At 42.2% G+C, this 19,086-nt stretch overlaps 1 protein-coding gene across 1 annotated transcript in view; it reads left to right on the top strand.

The window, feature by feature from the left end:
- LOC126259578 (nuclear pore complex protein Nup205) overlaps positions 1-19,086 on the top strand; it is a 325,077-nt gene that overhangs the window by 83,618 nt on the left and 222,373 nt on the right. Inside the window, exon 7 of the mRNA XM_049956486.1 lies at positions 11,749-11,928. Within this exon, the coding sequence (XP_049812443.1) occupies positions 11,749-11,928 (180 nt within the window). The remainder of the gene's footprint in view (positions 1-11,748; positions 11,929-19,086) is intronic.

Below are 19,086 nucleotides of genomic sequence, written 5' to 3'. Positions count from 1 at the left end.
ATTTTGAGCACTGTCACATGCATCTCTACTCTCCAAGATAGCTATGACTTGGTCTAGAGAGGGATCGGGGATCCACAAAAAGGTTAGGTGGACGGCGGACTGGATCAGACTCTGAATGTGGCTCTCCAGCAGGGATACGACTTCCTTAAATCCTGCCCTGAAATGAGATCCATCCTTCATGAAATCCTCCCCACTCCACCAAGAGTGTCTTTCCGCCGTCCACCTAACCTTCGTAACCTCTTGGTTCATCCCTATGAAATCCCCAAACCACCTTCCCTACCCTGGCTCCTACCCTTGTAACTGCCCCCGGTGTAAAACCTGTCCCATGCACCCTCCCACCACCTCCTACTCCAGTTCTGTAACCCGGAAGGTGTACACGATCAAAGGCAGAGCCACGTGTGAAAGCACCCACGTGATTTACCAACTGACATGCCTACACTGTAAAGCATTCTATGTGGGAATGACCAGCAACAAACTGTCCATTCACATGAACGGACACAGGCAGACAATGTTTGTTGGTAATGAGGATCACCCTGTGGCTAAACATGCCTTGGTGCACGGCCAGCACATCTTGGCACAGTGTTAAACCGTCCAGGTTATCTGGATACTTCCCACTCACACCAACCTATCAGAACTCCGGAGATGGGAACTTGCCCTTCAATATATCCTCTCTTCTCGTTACCCACCTGGCCTAAACCTCCGCTAATTCCAAGTTGCTGCCCCTCGTTCATCACTTGTCACTCTACAACATCTTTGCCTCTGTACTTCCGCCTCGACTGACATCTCTGCCCAAACTCTTTGTCTTTACAATGTCTGCTTGTGTCTGTATATGTGCGGATGGATATGTGTGTGTGTGTGTGTGTGTGTGTGTGTGTATACCTGTCCCTTTTTTCCCCCCTAAGGTAAATCTTTCCGCTCCCGGGATTGGAACGACTCCTTACCCTCTTCCTTAAAACCCACATCCTTTCGTCTTTCCCTCTCGTTCTCTCTTTCCTGACGAAGCAACCTTGGGTTGCGAAAGCTTGAAATTTGTGTGTGTGTGTTTGTGTGTTTTTTTATTGTCTCCTGTCAACATACCAACCCTTTCGTTTGGTAAGTAATAGCATCTTCATTTTTAGATATATTTTTCCCACGTGGAATGTTTCCCTCTATTATATTCATATCATTAATTTGAGCCCAACAATTACGTTTGTTATTGTCACTGTTGCATTTCGAAATCTGTCCTGTCATCTTACTTTATCTTTTTGTTTGTGCAAGTAGTTTCACTTTGTATTCACCTTTCCCTTTTTAAAAATCTCCCAATCCGAAACCTCTGTCCTATCCAAAGGCCTCACCTTCAGCTCTACTCCCTGATTCAACCAAACAGCCCTCGTCAAAGATTTACTGACCTACACTCGTACACCCTGCTGGAAATATCACTTTGCCATGAAGAAAAATAATCCTAATCCTACTCCTAATGATCCAACTCCCCCAAGACACTATCCAAATTGAACCTTGCCTGGAACAGTTCCGTCCTCCGTCACAGCGTGACCCACCTCCTCTTCCTCAAAATCACCCTCTCCAAACCTTCCAGGAATTTTTTACTTCCAGCCTTGCCTCTCAATCCTTCTTGAAAAACCTTAATCCTTCTCCCAACATCACCACAGCTGAAGCCCAGGCTATCCGTGATCTGAAGGCTGACCGATCCATCATCATTCATCTGCTGGACAAGGGTTCCATGACCATGGTACTTGATTGTCGGGAGTATGTGGCTGAGGGACTGCGTCAGCTTTCAGACAACACTACATACAAAGTTTGCCAAGGTAATCCCATTCCTAATGTCCAGGCAGAGCTTCAAGGAATCCTCAGAACCTTAGGCCCCCTACAAAACCTTTCACCTGACTCCATCAACCTCCTGACCCCACCGACACCCCGCACCCCTACCTTCTACCTTCTTCCTAAAATTCACAAACCCAATCATCCCGGCCGCCCCATTGTAGCTGGTTACCAAGCCCCCACAGAACGTATCTCTGCCTACGTAGATCAAAACCTTCAACCCATTACGTGCAGTCTCCCATCCTTCATCAAAGACACCAACCACTTTCTCGAACGCCTGGAATCCTTACCCAATCTGTTACCCCCTGAAACCATCCTTTTAACCATTGATGCCACTTCCTTTTACACAAATATCCCGCACGTCCAGGGCCTCACTGCGATGGAGCACTTCCTTTCACGCCGATCACCTGCTACCCTACCTAAAACCTCTTTCCTCATTACCTTAGCCAGCTTCATCCTAACCCACAACTTCTTCACTTTTGAAGGCCAGACATACCAACAATTAAAGGGAACAGCCATGGGTACCAGGATGGCCCCCTCGTACGCCAACCTATTTAGGGGTCGCTTAGAGGAAGCCTTCTTGGTTACCCAAGCCTGCCAACCCAAAGTTTGGTACAGATTTATTGATGACTTCTTCATGATCTGGACTCACAGTGAAGAACAACTCCAGAATTTCCTCTCCAACCTCAACCCCTTTGGTTCCATCAGATTCACCTGGTCCTACTCCAAATCCCATGCCACTTTCCTTGACGTTGACCTCCATCTGTCGAATGGCCAGCTTCACACATCCGTCCACATCAAACCCACCAACAAGCAACAGTACCTCCACTTTGACAGCTGCCACCCATTCCATATCAAACGGTCACTTCCCTACAGCTTAGGTCTTCGTGGCAAACGAATCTGCTCCAGTCCGGAATCCCTGAACCATTACACCAACAACCTGAAAACAGCTTTCGCATCCCGCAACTACCCTCCTGACCTGGTACAGAAGCAAATAACCAGAGCCACTTCCTCATCCCCTCAAACCCAGAACCTCCCAAAGAAGAACCCCTAAAGTGCCCCACTTGTGACAGGATACTTTCTGGGACTGGATCAGACTCTGAATGTGGTTCTCCAGCAGGGATACGACTTCCTTAAATGCTTCCCTGAAATGAGATCCATCCTTCATTAAATCCTCCCCACTCCACCAAGAGTGTCTTTCCGCCGTCCACCTAACCTTTGCGACGTCTTAGTTCATCCCTATGAAATCCCCAAACCACCTTCCCTACCCTCTGGCTCCTACCCTTGTAACCACCCCCGGTGTAAGACCCGTCCCATGCACCCTCCCACCACCACCTACTCCAGTCCTGTAACCCGGAAGGTGTACACGATGAAAGGCAGAGACACGTGTGAAAGCACCCACATGATTTACCAACTGACATGCCTACTGTGAAGCGTTCTATGTGGGAATGACCAGCAACAAACTGTCCATTCGCATGAACGGACACAGGCAGACAGTGTTTGTTGGTAATGAGGATCTCCCTGTGGCTAAACATGCCTTGGTGCAAGGCCAGCACATCTTGGCGCAGTGTTACACCGTCCGGGTTATCTGGATACTTCCCACTGACACCAACCTATCAGAACTCTGGAGATGGGAACTTGCCCTTCAATATATCCTCTCTTCTCGTTACCCACCTGGCCTAAACCTCCGCTAATTCCAAGTTGCTGCCCCTCGTTCATCACTTGTCACTCTACAACATCTTTGCCTCTGTACTTCCGCCTCGACTGACATCTCTGCCCAAACTCTTTGTCTTTACAATGTCTGCTTGTGTCTGTATATGTGCGGATGGATATGTGTGTGTGTGTGTGTGTGTGTGTGTGTGTGTATACCTGTCCCTTTTTTCCCCCCTAAGGTAAATCTTTCCGCTCCCGGGATTGGAACGACTCCTTACCCTCTTCCTTAAAACCCACATCCTTTCGTCTTTCCCTCTCGTTCTCTCTTTCCTGACGAAGCAACCTTGGGTTGCGAAAGCTTGAAATTTGTGTGTGTGTGTTTGTGTGTTTTTTTATTGTCTCCTGTCAACATACCAACCCTTTCGTTTGGTAAGTAATAGCATCTTCATTTTTAGATATATTTTTCCCACGTGGAATGTTTCCCTCTATTATATTCATATCATTAATTTGAGCCCAACAATTACGTTTGTTATTGTCACTGTTGCATTTCGAAATCTGTCCTGTCATCTTACTTTATCTTTTTGTTTGTGCAAGTAGTTTCACTTTGTATTCACCTTTCCCTTTTTAAAAATCTCCCAATCCGAAACCTCTGTCCTATCCAAAGGCCTCACCTTCAGCTCTACTCCCTGATTCAACCAAACAGCCCTCGTCAAAGATTTACTGACCTACACTCGTACACCCTGCTGGAAATATCACTTTGCCATGAAGAAAAATAATCCTAATCCTACTCCTAATGATCCAACTCCCCCAAGACACTATCCAAATTGAACCTTGCCTGGAACAGTTCCGTCCTCCGTCACAGCGTGACCCACCTCCTCTTCCTCAAAATCACCCTCTCCAAACCTTCCAGGAATTTTTTACTTCCAGCCTTGCCTCTCAATCCTTCTTGAAAAACCTTAATCCTTCTCCCAACATCACCACAGCTGAAGCCCAGGCTATCCGTGATCTGAAGGCTGACCGATCCATCATCATTCATCTGCTGGACAAGGGTTCCATGACCATGGTACTTGATTGTCGGGAGTATGTGGCTGAGGGACTGCGTCAGCTTTCAGACAACACTACATACAAAGTTTGCCAAGGTAATCCCATTCCTAATGTCCAGGCAGAGCTTCAAGGAATCCTCAGAACCTTAGGCCCCCTACAAAACCTTTCACCTGACTCCATCAACCTCCTGACCCCACCGACACCCCGCACCCCTACCTTCTACCTTCTTCCTAAAATTCACAAACCCAATCATCCCGGCCGCCCCATTGTAGCTGGTTACCAAGCCCCCACAGAACGTATCTCTGCCTACGTAGATCAAAACCTTCAACCCATTACGTGCAGTCTCCCATCCTTCATCAAAGACACCAACCACTTTCTCGAACGCCTGGAATCCTTACCCAATCTGTTACCCCCTGAAACCATCCTTTTAACCATTGATGCCACTTCCTTTTACACAAATATCCCGCACGTCCAGGGCCTCACTGCGATGGAGCACTTCCTTTCACGCCGATCACCTGCTACCCTACCTAAAACCTCTTTCCTCATTACCTTAGCCAGCTTCATCCTAACCCACAACTTCTTCACTTTTGAAGGCCAGACATACCAACAATTAAAGGGAACAGCCATGGGTACCAGGATGGCCCCCTCGTACGCCAACCTATTTAGGGGTCGCTTAGAGGAAGCCTTCTTGGTTACCCAAGCCTGCCAACCCAAAGTTTGGTACAGATTTATTGATGACTTCTTCATGATCTGGACTCACAGTGAAGAACAACTCCAGAATTTCCTCTCCAACCTCAACCCCTTTGGTTCCATCAGATTCACCTGGTCCTACTCCAAATCCCATGCCACTTTCCTTGACGTTGACCTCCATCTGTCGAATGGCCAGCTTCACACATCCGTCCACATCAAACCCACCAACAAGCAACAGTACCTCCACTTTGACAGCTGCCACCCATTCCATATCAAACGGTCACTTCCCTACAGCTTAGGTCTTCGTGGCAAACGAATCTGCTCCAGTCCGGAATCCCTGAACCATTACACCAACAACCTGAAAACAGCTTTCGCATCCCGCAACTACCCTCCTGACCTGGTACAGAAGCAAATAACCAGAGCCACTTCCTCATCCCCTCAAACCCAGAACCTCCCAAAGAAGAACCCCTAAAGTGCCCCACTTGTGACAGGATACTTTCTGGGACTGGATCAGACTCTGAATGTGGTTCTCCAGCAGGGATACGACTTCCTTAAATGCTTCCCTGAAATGAGATCCATCCTTCATTAAATCCTCCCCACTCCACCAAGAGTGTCTTTCCGCCGTCCACCTAACCTTTGCGACGTCTTAGTTCATCCCTATGAAATCCCCAAACCACCTTCCCTACCCTCTGGCTCCTACCCTTGTAACCACCCCCGGTGTAAGACCCGTCCCATGCACCCTCCCACCACCACCTACTCCAGTCCTGTAACCCGGAAGGTGTACACGATGAAAGGCAGAGACACGTGTGAAAGCACCCACATGATTTACCAACTGACATGCCTACTGTGAAGCGTTCTATGTGGGAATGACCAGCAACAAACTGTCCATTCGCATGAACGGACACAGGCAGACAGTGTTTGTTGGTAATGAGGATCTCCCTGTGGCTAAACATGCCTTGGTGCAAGGCCAGCACATCTTGGCGCAGTGTTACACCGTCCGGGTTATCTGGATACTTCCCACTGACACCAACCTATCAGAACTCTGGAGATGGGAACTTGCCCTTCAATATATCCTCTCTTCCCGTTACCCACCTGGCCTAAACCTCCGCTAATATTTCAAGTTGCCGCCCCTCTTACATCACATGTCACTCTACAACATCTTTGCCTGTGTACTTCCGCCTCGACTGACATCTCTGCCCAAACTCTTTGCCTTTAAAATGTGTGCTTGTGTCTGTGTGTGTGTGTGTGTGTGTGTGTGTGTGTGTGTGTGTGTGTGTGAGAGTGTGCGCGCGCGTGTATACCTGTCCTTCTTTTCCCCCTAAGGTAAGTCTTTCCACTCCCAGGATTGGAACGACTCCTTACCCTCTGCCTTAAAACCCACATCCTTCCCTCTTTCCCTCTCGTTCCCTCTTTCCTGACGAAGCAACCTTGGGTTCAGGGATACACACAACCTAAAAAAAAAAAAAAAAAAAAAAAAAAAAAAAAAAAAAAAAAAAAAAAAAAGCCTGAACCATCTGTGGTTGCAACCCCTCCTTCCAAAGTGACCTCATATCTGTTCAAATTCTGCTAGTCTACAGCCCTCACCAACCTAGCTCTAAAAAACCATATAAATCAGGCCCCACCCCTCTTGTATCTCTTCTTCATTCCTAAAATTCCAAATTCTTGCATCCAATCTTTCACATTGAAACTCTTCCCCCCGCCCCCTGAAACTAGAGTAACATGCACTCATTGCCACCTCAATAACTTTTCGAACCTAGTCACTCCCTACTTCCATCTTGCATTACCGCTATCCTCACCCTCTCCAAGAGCCTCCAAACATCCCCCACATCCTCTCATAGCCGAAAAGTCCTGTCTTGCAGACCTACTGCATATACCTTACCCTCAGAAACTCCCTCCCACCACCATATGGAATCCAGAACATAAACAGACCCAGAACGCATTCATGAATCTGTCTTCCAAACGTCTCTGTCCCACAGAAGCATCAGCTATTTCCAAAGACCTTATAGTCTGCTCACTCCAAAATGGAACCATACTGGACTTGTTAAAGACATTTTCTACTGGAAACACTTTTTCGTCACAATCCCTACCACACTCAACCCAAAACCAATATTGAACCTTGCCTAAGTCCACGACTCCATTCAGTCTTGATCTACACACCACTGCTCCCAAAATCAGCCCCTGATAATATTACAGAATTTCTTAACCTCAAACTTTGGCTAAGCATTATCCCCCAAATCTCTCAATGTGAGGACTAACCCTACATCCCCAGAAAGAACCACAGTCCACCACCTAAAACCTAATCAGGACCTTATAATCCTATGTTCCAACAAATGCTTCACTGCTGTGGTATTGATCTGCTGGTATTACCTGGCAGAGGAGACTACACTAGCTGTCAGGTCCTTGCACCTACAAATCCTGCCACAACCCGAACAGCATCTCCTGTCATTTCTCAACTCGTAATGTCAATCGAAGAACCTCTCTCCTAAGTGTGTCTGTCTCCATACTTGTACCATTCCCCGCACTACTTCTTCGTGCTTCGTGAAGTCCATAAACCCAACAATCCAGGATGTCCCATTGTATCCAGTCACTGTGCCTCCACAGAGAGAATTTCTGCTCTCGTGGACCTGCCCTCCTATATAAAAGACACCAAACATTTCTTCTGCCAACTCTTCACAGTTTGTTTGTTTACCACATGGTGCCCTGCTTGTCAATATTGGCGCAACCTTCCTCTAGACTAACATCCTCAATGCGCATAGTTTTGCATTGAATATGACTCCAAACCTACAACATCCTTCCTGGTCACCATTACTAATGATATTCTCACCCAGAATTACTTCTCTTCTGAAGGCGTCACCTACAAACAGATCTCTGGTACAGGAATGGGCACCTGCATGGCATCAACCTACACCACCCTATTCATGGGCCATGTAGAGGAATCCTTCCTAATCACCCAGAACCCCAAGCACTTCACCAGGTTTTAATTCATTGATGACACCTTTGTGATATGGATTGAAGGTTGGGACACATTCCTACTGAAATTCAACAACTTTCTCTCGCATTTGCTTCATCTGGTCCTCCTCAACCCGACAAGCCACTTTCCCTAATGGTTGGCATCCACCTCAAGGATAGCTACCTCAGTACCTCCATACACATCAAACGCACCAATCACTAGCAATATCTTCATTTCGACAGCTGCCATCCATTCCATATCAAAAAGTCCCTTCCATACAGTCTTAGCCACCCACGGTCATCACACCTATCTAGTTCATTCAATACCAAACATTTTTAAATGCCTGTTGCACAGTCTGATTTGGAACATACTACTATGGATAATCAATCCATTGGCACACTTGTGATAAACTTGCTCATTTTATACGTCCTGTTGGTGTCAGTTGTCTGTCATTTTTTGAAGACCAGTCTGCATACATGCATTTAAGCATGGTTTATTCAAACAGACGTCAAATAGTTCGTGAATTCATGTCATCCTACCTGAAGTTACTGCCAATTTTGCTTTACTGTAAGTGTTGTAAGGCCTACGTACGCATGTAACACCAGCAGACGTTACAAACCAATCATTGCACCAGGATGACAATCCTGTACAAGCCTAATACGTTCCAGCACAATGTCGTCTGAAAACCAGCCATTTTCATTTGCTATTACAATTACAGTTTTGGGAAACTCTCCTGATTTCAGTAAAGTCTTCTGCCTGAAAACTATGAATGGGGGTAATTTACGTTCATGTGCTGTGTGAGCAAGCATAATGGGACATACATTGTGTTTTTCATCTGCTGGTGTAAGAATACTTACCTTTCTTTTCTCTGGTGTTCACTGTATAATTTGGCAGCGTGTCAGAACACATGGGTCAGCATTACGTAACGGGCAGTGATTTTCAGTTCGCCACCTGATATGAAGTGCTGAAATTCCACAAGTTTTTCTCCATAATTTTTTGGCAGCTTCTGCGCAATTGAAATTCACCTCCGAAGTGAAGGACCGCAGCGTTTCATAAAATAATCAATCGAGTTGCGGCTAGAGCCCTACGGTCTTGCCGCAGTGGTAACACTGGTTCCCGTCAGATCACCGAAGCGAAGCGCTCTCGGACTGGGCTAGCACTCGGGTGGGCAACCATCCGGTCTGCCGAGTGCTGTTGGGAAGTGGGGTGCACTCAGCCCTTGTGAGGCAAATTGAGGAACTACGTGATTGAGAAGTAGTGGCTACGGTCTCGTAAACTGACATATGGCTGGGAGAGTGGTGTGCTGACACGTGCCCCTCCAGATGCGCATTCAGTGATGCCTGTGTGCTGAGAATGACATGGCGGCCGATGTCGACTGTTGGACCTTCATGGCCCGTTCAGGCGGAGTTTAGTTTTTAGTTGCACTTGAGCAGTTTCATGTGCTTTAATTTTTAATTTCAGCATTCACAGGCAGGCATTGCTGACACTGTTCCTTAACAAACTCGTTCAAAATTACTTCAAGAGCACTAACGACTTGATTGCTACAGGAACATTGAAATAATTTGTCTCTTTGCAGTCGGCCATCATCTGACATTGCTCTTATCAGAGGATATCACATTAAACGCCTTTCAGCTGTCAGTTTTCAGCCTTATTTTATTGGGGAACCATTTTCAGTGTTTTACTACGCCATCTGTAGGCCCCTGACCGACATGTAGGAATAATCTATCTCACTTGTGGTCAAAACAGGGGCCAGCAATACTATTATTAGTAGACGCTTGTTTCAGTGACCATTTCAACCATCGCCTGCCTACTGTTCAGGTGGTGGCTGAAGTGATCACTGTAGCAAATATTACCAGTATTGCTGGCCCCTGTTGTGATCACAAGTGAGGCCGATTACTCCTACACGTCAGTCAGGGGCCTGAAGGTGGCGTAGTAAAATGCTGAAACTGGTTGCGTAATAAAATAGGGCTGAAAGGTGTTTAATTTGACATCCTTTATTGAACATCAGAGTCCCGCAACCATCGCTAAAAAGATGGACATAGAGAGACTTGCTCTTATCAATCCTGTATTGCAGACGTGCAAGCGCGATTAGAACTTTTTACACAAAAGAAATAAGTTCCTTCTCCAGTCCCTATAACAAAAGTGCTTCATTATGGTTCACTAATACAAGCTTTCACAAAATTTTTACGAAACAATGTGTGAAATCGGAATGAACCACAGCTTACCAACTCCTACAAGAATCCTAAAGCCTTATGCATTGTTGGTATTTATGTACAGAATTTTATTTTTGTTGCTGCGAATATTTGAAAGGTTGCTACATTTGAAGATGAGCAATACTGAAATTCTGTTTCCTTCATTGGATGAAGTATTAAAATCCAACAGTCAAAATTCTAAAAAAAGTAGACTCGTCTTCTCCCCTCCCTGTGCCCCCCTCTCCCTCCCTCCCTCCTCCTCAAAAGGTTTGTCGCCAATATATATCTTCCCGCCGACAAAGCTTGCATGTGTAGCACTGCTTATATGCAATGGCAAAAGGTAGTTGTGGCAGCTCCTAGCACCAGTTTTCAGAATTTCTAATAGTTGTGTACTCAATTCTCAGCAACATGCAGTGTTTTGAATCCTGAAAATCGGAAAAATGTGTGACTTAGATTTGTGTATGTACAGTAATTTGAATTTTTACATTTCGTGGACAACATCCGAAAAATTTGATTTTTACAGGTGATCATTGAAACAAGAATAAAATTGTTATCTCAGTGGTGATGTGACTTAGTTAAACTGTGTGTTACATCCTCTCATCTGGAAATGATATTCCAGGAGCTCAGTGGGAGAGCTCGTTTAGAGTTTGGAAACTGGGGCAAATTGAAACTTTGAGCCAGTCCGCGAGTTGTGCTCGAATACCACTATTAGTAGGGTGCAGCTGGCAAAAGAGAAGGATCCGAGAGCATGTCACGGTGTAATGCGTAATTCTAACGTGTTGCTGATGATTTTATTTATTTCTGTTAACGAGACATTTGGCAATTGTAGATAGAGTATAGATAATGATATGAGTAAAGAAAGCTATGTTGAGCAATAGATGGGGATGTAAAAAATGGCCTGATATTCTAAAATGTGTGTGGTCACTTTGTTTCTGGTATGTAGTGAGGAAACCAATGAAAATATAAATTAACTGCTATTAAAAGCATTCACTCTCACTGTTACTAGTGTACTAATAAAAATCTCGATTATTTATGTTTTACGATTTTTGTTTTCCGGCATCTTTTACCCCACATTACCCAAATAATCAGTATACTGTACTAGTAAGAAAGCTAGTTAAAGTTTCATTATGGTTTATTCTCCACATGCATAGCACCACACGTGTTGCATGACTGCAAGCCACATTGTCATAAAAATATTGGTCAGCCATTCTGTCTTTTTGTAATTTTACAGTTTTCTCAAGTGAATTTTGTTTCTCATACAGTACTTGGTTCTCGCATTTCTGTAACGGATTTATTACTTAGGTGTAAACTCATAGTCTTGTGTTCCTTATTCTTACACAATTAGTTATCTTCTCGGGACGCTTAACGTGTGCCAGGACTAAATGCTTTCATATCGTTCAACAGATGTAGTGAAGAATTTACCACTCTTGGCAGAAGCAGATTTTCTACGTGAGCTGGTACGGGAACTCACGCCTTCTGGTGGTCAGGTTTGGCAGTGCACAGGACTGCAGGCTTTGACCCAGTTTGCTGTTTCTCTGAGTCTTGCGACTCTGCGAAGAGCTCCTCAAAATCTACAGCCATTTGGTAAGTAATTGTCTACTGTGTTAAAAAAGGAAAAAAAGTCATTCTTGTCAAAAAACTTATTGAGAGATTCAATACTTAAACAGTAATGTTTTCCTGAAGAGTAACCTTTTTATTTGGTATATTCTAGACTGTCAACAGGTCTGTTAATGATCCTTTTTAGACCAATATAGTGTCATAAACATAAGGCAAGAAGTGGCATATGACAGTTCTGTCAATCTTAACACAATAGTGAACTTTGTGAAAAAAGAGGAGGTGGTGTTTTTGAGCTGTCAGTTTGTAGCAGATGGCACTCGGAGCCACTGCCATTGATGCAGTGTGCTGTGCATGAAGTAACTGTTTCTATTGGTGTGATGACCTCAACCCACAGGAAAAATAATTATCAAAATCTGAACTGTGAAGTCATCCAAAATTCTAGTCGGAAAACCACACTCTTTGTTATAATTCTCAATTGGTCATGATCCCACTTTGTTTATGAACTGAAAACTCTAATATTCACGAGAAACTGCTCTGAAATTAACCTGAACCGACAAGATTGTGTATATATTCTCTGAAACTTCAAAGGAATAAGAAAAAGTGACAAAATTTTGTGAATCACACACAATACTGTTAATCGCATGAACACTGGGGGGTTTCACCATACATCTACCCACTTTTGAGTATAACCAGTGTCTCTTAATACTACGACTCGTAGCAATACAATATCAAAAAACTTTTATTACTGGGTAAACAGTCACTACGTGATTTGACAGCTGACATTTATAATTCCCGCTCACGTCAGGAAAAGCACCAATACGGGAATAGCAGCTTTTACATTATTGGTCAGAACGCAAGCAATTATGGCAGTCGCCGTAATTTTTGCGCGAAGCCATATTTCGCGACAAAATACTCTTATTAGTTACTGTCATATATCTAGTTTCATAACAATACATAAAACTACATAAAATAACTACAATAATTTTGACATGCAAGAATAATTAGTCCTAATGAGAGGAAGAAGTTTATATTTACTTGTGTTTCAACAATGACTACCAGGCAACTTTTAATTCTCTGATTGTAATTTTATTTTCACTAGCAGAAAGCAAACAAACTAAACAAAGAATTTAATTTAACAGAGTCTGTAATTCTTATACTTTTAATAGAGAAAGAAAGTTTCTAGGTCAGGGGATAGCGTTCAGCGAAATCCCTTAACTTTTTGTTGCATACGAAGCGTTGCGTTAGGCAGCACAATGTCGGCGGATTACGATGATGAGAGCAGGATACAGACAGTTCCGCTGGTTAATCTTCTCCGGCGAAACGCAAATTAAATTCCGGCATAGCTGTATCATTAACCCCGTGGTGATTAACAAACCACAAGACGTCAGTATACGAACGTAGTTGACATGTCCTCTCTTTCAAAGTACATGACGTAGACATCGCTCGTTTTTACACTTTATGCACTGTCCGTGACGCTGTCGTCCATAATTACACGGTTCGTCACATTCATATAGTCTTAGCCACAAATACACAGTTCATAGAATTGTTCATGTATGTGAAGCACACCGTAAACAATGTCCACTCTGTTCTCGCATTTCAAACTTCGACAACATCACTGAAAGCCATTTATATTGCACAGTTAATTAGTCTTCACTTTCATGGCTTGATAGAATGTGACGTACAACAGTTCTACCACCCAAAACCAATACAGCAAAGTTCATTCGAATAAAGGCACAGTTCGTGTCGGCCACAACAAAGTAATGTTAGCGGCACTTCCACAGTCCGGTTTATTTGCTCTTAAAGTTCGCTGGCGATGGCATTACATACTGCAGTGGTAAAGAGAATTAACAATCTGATAGTTCGGTATCACTGTCCATACAATTACGTATGCTTTTCATGGAACACAGTACTATTTTTCCCGTGCACGCTTCAGACACGCCATCCACCATCCCCTCTACTACGCAACAACCTTTCAACTCTCGATATCACTATCGCTGTCCCCTGTCTATAGATGTTATATCGTTATCGTAAATTACATAAATCTTTATAAATGTTATTGACTGCATTTTTCACAATTAATAATATTCCAAAAGAGAACTTTAGAAACTTTACCACAGGTACAAAGCAAGAAACATATTTATCCATTGGCAAACGAAATAATCACAATTACATCTTTACATTTAAAAACCACAGTAGAATCTTACATAATCAAAATTAGAAATGCTCATATGAACAAAAGAAAAAGAATAGAAATCTAAAGAAAATCACGAAAAAAAATTTTATAGGCGTAATTAGCAATGCCTTCACATTGGGAAGGCAGCAGTTCTGCTGTGTGTATGCAGCAGAAGTTTTCTTTTCTGTGCCCTAGCAATTTTTGAATGTTTTAATGTGGGTGCTTGTGGTACTTAGTAATATTTTCACAGTAGGTTTGGTGGCCTGTTAATTCTGAAATATGGAGTTTTTCTCTGAACTTGTGAAACATTTGTGGTGTGTTGCATAGTCAGGACTCGGAAAAGTTTCCTACCCATTTGTGGATTCAGACTAGTTTTTACTGCTGGCTTTGAATTGGCTTGTACCGAGACTGATCAGAACGTTGATCCATATTTACAACCAGGGGCGGCTTCTGAGGTAGTGCAGCTGTGCCGTGGTACCACTTGAATGAAAAAGAAGGAAAGAAATCTATGTGAATTTCGCATAAAACATTGTTTCGGAGTATGTATTTTCTGATTTGAAGAGGTGCGTTTTGCTGCGCGCTCTCTCGCGGTAGTTTTCTGAAGTTTGGAGCCAACTACAGAGATTGGCACCTTCTCCCATCGTAAGCACTGTGTGAAAGGCTCAGCTGTCGGTGTCTACACGCTGCTTATGGTGGGGATGGAGCCACATCTGGTCTGACTCAGAGCTTTACGTTCCTTCTGCCAGAGAGCAGTAAAGTGCAAAACGTATAGAAGCATGATCTGCCATCTAGCGATCGTATTAGAATACATCGGGGCGCAAATTTCTTGTAATCCAGTTTTAAACAATTTTTCTGCAAGTTAATGCTAATGCATTCCTAAACAAAAATTAATGCTTAATTAAATCGAATACAGAAATAGTACACTTAAATATCATTATAAATAGCTGTATATAATTTGATTATAACTGTGCCCTTAGGTTTTGAAACTAATAGGCATTATTTCAGAATTGGTATAATTCACAGCAGCAGGGCTATTGCTACAGAACAAAAAAAAACTAACATATTCGCCACGCGTTGGGCAACTGTTTTCCAAAAAACAGTGTAGTATTTCTGTTTATACTTGCTATGTTCTGTACGAACACGTTGTAGTATTGTGACGTCAGGCAATTGACCGTATATAGCTGTGTGCACAGTGTTATCTGTAAGCAAAAATTCAGTTGACTGTGAAAACAGCAGACATGACCAGAATAAATGAGTGATTAAAACGCCATTTAGTGACAGGACTCACAGTGAAAAAAAATCAGATAAAAAACACTAGGTAGGCCACTCCCTAATCTGAATATGCAGCAGCAAACAAAAAATAGATACCGTAAGTTCAGTCCAGAAAGTTACCAAAAGAACAAATGGATGTTTGCCATTTGGGGGAGATGTTCTTTGGTGTAAGACTGGAATAACTGGTACTGGGATTGTATGGTCTAAAGTGAAAGTACGTGAAATGTCAAAGCGACACATGAATAATGTGCTTAGTCTGTCATTTCTCGGCAAAACTAACATTCAGCAGATATTAGATTTGCAATATAGACAAACAATTGACAGCCACAACAAACGTAAAGAAAAGAATATATATATATATATATATATATATATATATATATATATATATATTGAACTGAATTGTAAACTGTATTTGGTTCTGTGGTGCTTTGGAACTGGCTGTCAGAAACCAAGATGAATCTGATGCCTCTAAAAATAAGGGGGTTTTTCGTGAGCTAATTCAGTTCAGTGCAGAACTGAATGAAGATCTTCAAGTTCATCTCAATCAAGCATCAGTGTTCAAAGGCATTTCTAAGACTTTTCAGAACAAACTACAGCAGTGCATGTGTTTTGCGAATTTCAGTTGGTTATTGTTTTGCGTTATGTTGTTGGTGGAAAACCTGTTGAAAGATTTTGGAACTTTGTTGACTCAGAAAGTCAGAATGCTCATACTATAGCTGAGAGTATTCTGAAAGAAATTGAACCATTAATGGGCGATGACCGATCAAAACTAAAAGCTCAGAGTTACGATGATGCCAATGTTATGAATGGCAAGCTGAATGGGGCCCATAAATTAAAGTCAAATACCCAAATGCAACTACATTCACTATTATGCGCACGAGTTCAACCTTATTATGTCTACGAAAGCATCTGTTAATCGCAAAGCCCGTGTCTTCTTTGCACATCTTTCAGGTATTTCTTCTTTCTTTTCTAACTCGCCACAGAGATCAAAAGTATTGCGTAGAATTATTCAAAAAAGCTTGCCCTGTGTGCATCCGTGCGCATGTGCGTGTGTCAAGAGATGGAATTGTTATTCACGAGTAGTAAAGATGTTTTCAAAAACAGGGAAAATCTTATTACTGTTATGGAAGTCATTGAAACAAGCGAGAGCATAAAACTATCTTCTACAGTTGAAAAAGCTGGTTCAAACCACGCCTCCCTCTCACAGGACTGGCAGCCTAAGTCGCTGATTCCATCTGGTTTTATGAGAGTTGTATTCGAACCCTGTGACGGAGCCTGATTGCTGTCTGCACTCATTTCAAAATAAGAAAAGGAAACAACCAGCAAGCACAACTCAAGGCAAAGTGGAGCACATAAATAATTTGGTAATGGCTAGAGCACAATTGTTAGCTGAGGTTGGCAATGTCATTAACGTGGTAGTTCAGGCTAGATCTCCACTGGTATCTTACGCAACCATACATCAAAATACCCCCCACTTTAGACTTCCACATAAAAATGACCTCACATACCCTGCGAGCAATGAAGAATTGTGCTGCGCGCGTGCTTGTATTTCTGTGTGCAAGATAGCTAAACACCCCCCCCCCCCCTCTCTCTCTCTCTCTCTCTCTCTCTCTCTCTCTCTCATACAAACGCATGCTGTCATGTTCTCCAGGAATGTATCAGAGTCTTACTGTGCATAAGATGGGCGCTGTTGTAGTAAGTGTTCATTTCTGTTTCCCTATATGTTTTGTTTGAAATAATATCTTGTGAAATATGTGAATTATCGACAAAATTCCATAATAGAATCAATACTACCAAACTGAGATTTTTTTGGCACTGCCAATGGAATGTCTGAGTGGCTGCCACCATTTACAATATTAATGTAACTTGAACTGGAGACTGAATTGTTTGTAACCAGAAAAGCTGGGTAGTCTGTCATCACACCACCACATCATAAACAGACATGGAGTAAACAATTGCACTTTGTAAATTATAACCACACTGTGTCGGGTAAAGTTATTTTCCACCATTCTTATCTTGCTTGCAATTTGGTTAAAAATTTTCTTAAAGTAACAGAATAGCATATTGGATAATGCAAATGGTGTGTAATCGCTCTATAGACGTGAGATGAGCCATCAACTGTTAAAAACCATTCACACAGTTTAATTTAGCCCTGGTTGTCAGAGAGGAATGGACTCATAACTTTGTTTTTCAGACCAGTGATAGGTCCATTGAATCACTTGATGCTTGTAACTGTAGTATGTGACAATTTGATAACTGCTTCTTCTGTCATTTCATAGCATCAATCTTGTATGAAAGCTATTTGTCACTTTTATTTTATACTTCATGGAAACAATTATTGATTCAAACTTGGGGTTGATTTTCCAGTAATTCTGGGATTATTACCACTTGATTTTTCATTAGTTGCACCAATAGCTATGTACCTGTTATACTGTCGTAAATATACAGTGTTATTCCATTGAAATATTGCACAGTTAAATAAGACTTTTAATTAAAGACACCATTGATATTGTTTCACATAACTTAATTTAGTAACTTAATGTTATCATTCCTATGCTTATGGTTTCAGTATTGTGTTTCGAGCAAACAGACAAAGTATGAAACTGACATGTACTGGGAAAAATACAGTGAAATAAGTTGAAGGGAAATGTTGTATTGTGCTGTATTAAAATCATGCTGTTAGCTATTTCAGCCCAGAACCATTATCACACACATGAAATAAACAGATATGGGAGAAGTCACATGTCTGCACAGATCATCACCTATAAATAAAGCATTCCATAACTCACATTAACATAACCAGATTTAACAGTGCAATAACATTACTTACATTTGCTGTGTCCTGTAGTACGTATCGTGCTCATCACATACTTTTATGTCACATACATAAAACCATAAGTGGTATCCCATCTTAACATACTCTTAAGTGCTGCAGCATTACAACTAAAACAGCTGTTACGATATTGTCAAAGATGCACTTACTTCCAAACATTGTAATCCTTTTGATAGTTATGTGCAATTTCATTTACTACTGGCATGCCAGACTTACGTGAAGTATTGTCGACCCAGTAATCGGTGACCAAAGGTCACATACTATATTCTTTGCAGGATATTAAAATCATATATGAAAGTGTAAATATCATGAAATACTGACAGAGAAAGTAGATGTTAACTACTGGTGTGCCAGACTTAATGAAAGTATTGTAACATAGGTCTTCAGTGACTTACTGTTACATGCAGATATACGGAGATCAGATTATTGACATATTGTACAGATGAGTGATTCATAAAAACACATATTTCAAAAATATTTTAAGTTTTTATTATTCTGATAGATCAGTGGGACCAAATCATAATTTATGACAAATAAATCTGTGACTGTATGTCTGCCTTTTGTTACACCAAGATTTGTAAGAAGTGGTAATAGGAACCTATAAAGATATAAGTCTAAGAGCGCACTTAAAATTCATTGCAACAATATTGCACGCAGAAAAATGAGAAAACATTCTTCTGAAAACCACGTATATGTATTTTACGTTAAGCAAAACACACAGCACAAATCAAATTAGGCAAAGAAAAAAGTGTTGAACCAAGTAGCAATGTTTGGCAAATACAGGTACGAGGGTAATCCCAAAAGTAAGGTCTCCTTTTTTTTTTTATAAGTACATGGACCTGTTTATTTCTACAGTTGTTTACATCAGTTTGCAGCTTGAACATTTAGCTGTTTTTCGACATAA

Source organism: Schistocerca nitens, chromosome 5 (genome assembly GCF_023898315.1).
Source record: "Schistocerca nitens isolate TAMUIC-IGC-003100 chromosome 5, iqSchNite1.1, whole genome shotgun sequence".
Taxonomy (NCBI): domain Eukaryota; kingdom Metazoa; phylum Arthropoda; class Insecta; order Orthoptera; family Acrididae; genus Schistocerca; species Schistocerca nitens.
This window is presented reverse-complemented; position numbering and strand designations above follow the sequence as displayed.